General features: G+C 38.5%; 1 protein-coding gene across 1 annotated transcript; it reads right to left on the bottom strand.

The window, feature by feature from the left end:
- Positions 1-1,411: 1,411 nt before the first annotated feature.
- LOC102865493 (olfactory receptor 51E1-like) lies at positions 1,412-2,480 on the bottom strand. Its single transcript, XM_006885525.1, has one exon. It carries the CDS (start codon positions 2,440-2,442, stop codon positions 1,489-1,491), a length of 954 nt encoding a protein of 317 aa, XP_006885587.1. The 5' UTR covers positions 2,443-2,480; the 3' UTR covers positions 1,412-1,488.
- Positions 2,481-5,424: the final 2,944 nt, after the last annotated feature.

Here is a 5,424-nt window from a genome sequence, read left to right on the forward strand (position 1 = left end):
CTACAAGTTTCTCTTACAGTCAGTTTTCAGTTTATAAAATAGAGCATCAAAAAGAATTGATGCCTTTGAGCTGCGGTGCTGGAGAATAGTGATGAACATCCCATGGACTGCTAAAAAAATAAATATGTCTTGGAGAAAGTACAGTCAGAGAGCTTCTTGGAGGCAAAGATGATAAAGCTTCAACTTACATACTTCGGGCGTGTTACTAGGAGGGGCTATTCCTGGGAGAGAGAGAAATAATGATCAAAAGGGTAGAGAGCTGGCAAAGGAGAAGAAGACCCTCAAGCATGTGAACTGACACAGTGACTGCGTCAATGGAATGTCGTGTGTTAGGAAGTGTGAGAATAACACAGGATAGAACAGGGTTCAGATCTGTTGTCCATAGGTTCCCTATGGGTTTTACTTAACGCAATGGCATCTAACAGCAAGGGCTGAATCATTTCCTAAGAAAGTTTCCAATTATGTAGTGCTTATCATTCATGATACATTCTGTGAAACAGGATGTTGCATAATTTGGATGTTGTGTGAATAAGCCCTACTAGTGAACAATAACATTTGCTGATTTCCACCTTCATGATGGTAAATAAATTTATGTTTTCCTTTGTGGCAAAAAAAAAAGGTTTTTTTTTATTATTTGAATTTTTGTGTCCTTATGCAGTTCACTAATGCATACTGATCAATTTCCCTATTGAATCAATGTGAGCGTTAATCATATTCCTGCTCAAGTCAAAAGGCTGAGTAAGAGAACTAAAGAAGTTCTCTCTAAAAAATGTCCATGGACTGTGAGAACTATAAAAGAATGTGCTCTCTTTAGTTAATGTAAGCAAATGATGTCTTCTCAAGATTTTCTTTCCAATCCTCCTTTTAGAAATAAATGTCTCAAAGACAAGAAATAACTAATCTTTATTGAGGTCATTTTGAGAAAGGACATTTAAGTACATTTTTTTTTCTCATATCCAATATGATTGGGAGTTCTGAGAGGGAACTAATGATTTTTAAGTCAGTCTACCTGGTTTTATCTGACTCCTAGTTATTTTCTCATTTGTCATGTCTAACTAAGCCTTTGATAAATGCTCTTTAAAGGTATAACTTATCTGCTGTGCACTATCACGTGTCCATTATAAATAAACACTATTTAGATACCGGGTTAGATGGCTAACTGAGAAATAGTAACACTCCAAATGGGCAATCTCCTCCTGCCAGAGAGTCAGCTGTATCAGCTTTGACTCAACAACAAAACAACAACAGCCAAAACCAGCTCAAGGTTTTAGTAATTACAGAAAGAGAAGAACCAAAAGGAAAATGATCTGGAAAAATTGTATGTGGTTCTGGTGTCCTTTTCCCTGTGAAAATGTTCAATCCAGTTTTACTTTTATAGGTAAGAGTTGAATTTTTATTAATAAAGAGGGTCTTTTATAAATATTGTCATCCAAAATGCTGGTATTAAAATGTGAATTTTACATGGAAAATAAATTGGAGCCCTGGCATTTAGGGGTCTGAAGTCTGAATGGTCACGTGGAAAAGTTGAAGGATGCGCTGCCGGATCACCTTTGTCTTCACTCCATAAACGATAGGATTGAGAACTGGAGGAACAAGCAGGTAGATGTTGGCCATGATGATAGGCAGGAGGGAGTCATGTCGTTTGCCAAAGCGGTGCACCATGGACAATCCAATGAAGGGTACATAAAATATGAAAACTGCACATACATGAGAGACACAAGTTCCAAATGCCTTTGCCTGGGCTTCACGTGTCAACCCCAACACAGTCTTGAGGATAAGCAGATATGAGAAGGAGATGAGAAGTGAATCCAGGCCAATGGCGGAGATGATGACAATAAGGCCATATATGATATTGACACGAATGTCAGCACAGGCGAGCTTCATGACATCTTGGTGTAGGCAATAGGAATGGGAGAGGATATTGGAGCGGCAGAAAGGAAGACGTTTGATGAAGACAGGCAGGGGTGCCATGAGCGCAGCTCCCCGTACAACAGCAGCCATGCCAATCTTGGCAACGCGAGGTAACGTGAGCACAGTGGCATGACGTAGTGGGTGGCAGATGGCCACATAGCGGTCAAAGGCCATGGCCAGCAGCACTGTAGACTCCATGCCAGATAGGGAATGGATGGCAAACATCTGGATCAGACAAGCATCAAACTGGATAGTAGTGGAATTGAACCAGAAGATGGCCATCATTTTGGGCATTGATGAGGTGGAGATGAGTATATCAAGGCCGGACAACATACAAAGGAAAATATACATCGGCTCGTGTAAGCTGTGCTCAGTTCTCACAATGTAAATGATGGTCAAGTTACCAAACACAGCAATAAGATACAAGGAGCAGAGTGGGAAAGCCAGCCAAAACTGAGCTCTCTCCAAACCAGGGAGGCCTATTAGGATGAAATATGTAGCGCTGGATTCATTGACACTGGGATCCACCATAGTGAAAAAGCTGAACTCAGATTAATGCCAGGAAGGTAGAATCTGAAATGCAAAGACAAGCTACTGTCAGATCTTCCAGAACCCTGAAATTACATCTCTTTCTTTCTATCCTGATCTCCCTTTCTCTGACACAAATTTTAACTTTATTTTCTATCCAGACACTGATCTTATTCTGAACTCAGTCTAATATCCTTAACTATTCAAGGGTTTGTTATAGATCAACTCAGTCCTACTTAGTTACTCTGCCTCTAAGCCTAATCTTGGCAAAAATTCAGTCAGCAGTTGAAATGATTTAGTTCACTAAAGAAATACCATAGACTCAGTAGACATCAATCTTGCATTGCAAAAAAATTATCACTTCTTGTGTTTATCCCCTTATGCCTAATGCCAACTATAACATTGCTAGAATTACACTATTGTTGTTGTTGTCTATATACTGTAGAGTCAGAAACAACTCATAGCTGACTTCTGCCAGGTTTTCAGAGGCAGTTAAGTGCACAGGAGAAGACTGCCCATCCTTCTCCCACAGAGCAGCTGGTGGACTCAATCCTCATGCCTTAGGGATTTCAGCACAGCTTCTTGCCACTAGGCCACCAGAGCTCCATTATTTCCAATAATACATTAATAACAATAATAAAATAATAATTTTAATGAGTAACTAATAAATAAAATAACTAAAAAATACCAATAACAACACAATTTTTCCTTGATTACCAATAAATTGCCTTAAAAATCTTCTAGTGATCTCTAGTATATTGCATTTGTTGCAAATTGATTACATTAGACTATCTTTAAGACCAAATCCAGTATAAATATAGCAAGGATTATAATCATCTTCACAATAAATTTAAAAGCTAATTGGCAAGAAGCTGCACTGCAATCCTAAAAGCATGAAGTTCGACTCCATCAGTTGTTCTGTGGGAGGATGGGCAATCTCCTCCTGTGTGATTAACTGCCTCTGAAAACCCTCCAGAAGGTCAGCTATGGGTTGGTTCCAACTCGATGGCCCATAAAAACAATGTACAACCTAAAACCTAACCCTAATAATCACATAAATTTGGATATGAAATATAGTAACCACAAATGAATTAATTTTGTTAGTGTGTGCAGTAGAGTTGGAACTGACCTTCAATCGGGTTTTTTGATGTGGTGTGTTGTTTTGTTGGGTTTGTTGTTGTTTTTTTCATTCCACATTATTCTAATAGTTTTCTTCTTTTCTCGTCAAAAGAGGTTTGGCTTTCTGTTTATAGCTAAAAAAAATTTCACAATTTGACGGTTCAAAGAACTTCTCTCAGCACACACAAATTCCCATTAATCTCCAAGTCCTCTGAGGGCATACAGTTTATTTAACTGGGTTTTTAGAAGCTGTAAATCATACAGGAAGAGATTACCCAAAATGAACCCTAACTCAATAAAATCCTGACATCAAATTCACCCTAAATTCTAGCTTTCTTATCTTACTTTTATCCGAATACCCACCCAAAGTCTTGCATTTATTCATATTATCCAGATTAGCTAGAAGGAACAGTAATGGTAAACATTGGTGTGACATCTCATTGCCATTTACCAACGCAGTGCATTTGTTTCCCATCTGTGATATTAGTTACTAAGAGATCACAGTTGCCCTTTTCTCCAGAAATGTACTCAGTCAAATAAAAGGTACCTCGTCCTGAAGGACATGTGGAAGTCACTGCCCCATGACACACCCATCACTATGTTCAGGTGGAACCTGGATGCAATCTCTGTTTTAGAGCCTCCCCAGGAATCAAGCTGAGTGTAATCTCTGAGTCCACAGCCTTGCTTAATCCTCCCTCCTCCCCCCCCCCCACACACACACATTATTTGGCTATCCTCTGCTTTTCATGATAGAATTCTCTCAATAAATCATCCGAGCAAAGTTGGCACTAAGAATCTGCTTTTATGGAACTAGCCTAAAGACTGGTATTGGCAGCTGAAAGGCAAATCCTGAGAGACGATTGCATTGGAAACACTGGAGGATCCTAGATCTATAGATCTAGAAACTAGGTTGGAATCTAGCTTCAAGATCAGTAAATGTAAATCAAGAGTACTGAGGAAAAAATTATCAGACTAGGGTTATCTCAGATTGTAACTGTGTGTGTGTGTGTGTGTGTGTGTGTGTGTGTGTGTGTGTGTGTTTACAATGATTTCTTTATTGATCTTTTTTTAATTTTTTTTTTGCAAATAACTTTTTTTTAAATTTTATACTGGTTTGCTAACAAAGTTCATATACATTGTTTTTCACACTGGATCTTTCCCCATTCCTTTAGCCACCCTCCTTCCACCTCCCTCTCCCCTCCTTGTATCCTGGTACTCATTCTACAATAATGGTCTTATACAGTATTTGTCTTTATGAGATTGAATTAGTTCACTTAGCATAATGATCTCCAGTTCCTCCCATGGTAAGTAGTAATTAACAAAATCATAGTTCTTAAGTGCTGCATAGTATTCCATTGTGTAAATGTACCATAATTTCTCAATCCTTTCCATTGTGGTTGGGCATTTGGGCTGTTTTCATGTTCTTGCAATGATGAATAATGCTGCTATGAATATACCAAGCAGTGAAATATCTGGGCAATATGCAATTTCTATTTCAGCTTTTTGAGGAAACGTAAAACTGCCTTCCAGAGTGGTTGTACCATTTTACAATCCCATCAACAGTGTATAAGAGTTCCTCTCTCCCCATATCCTCTCTAATAATTATTACTTGCTGACTTGATAAACTTTGCCACTGCTACTGGGGTAAGATGGTATCTCATTGTGATTTTGATTTGCAGCTCTCTTATTGCCAGTGATTTTGAGCATTTCTTCATGTGTGTCTGTTGGCCATCTGAATGTCCTCCCCTATGAAAGATTGTAACTGTTGACCCAATTAGCTAACAATGTTCTTCCTTCTTCTCTTCAATCTACAAATATCCATGTGTTTCTACTATTTCATAATGTTCAGTATAGTTTCTCATTTAT

This window comes from Elephantulus edwardii, unplaced genomic scaffold, assembly GCF_000299155.1.
Source record: "Elephantulus edwardii isolate Elephantulus edwardi_28Jun2011 unplaced genomic scaffold, EleEdw1.0 scaffold00044, whole genome shotgun sequence".
In the NCBI taxonomy this organism is placed as follows: Eukaryota; Metazoa; Chordata; class Mammalia; order Macroscelidea; family Macroscelididae; genus Elephantulus; species Elephantulus edwardii.

What these genes read in the sequence shown, in the direction of transcription:
- LOC102865493 (XM_006885525.1), bottom strand. Translation starts at nt 2,442, where the DNA reads ATGGTGGATCCCAGTGTCAATGAATCCAGCGCTACATATTTCATCCTA.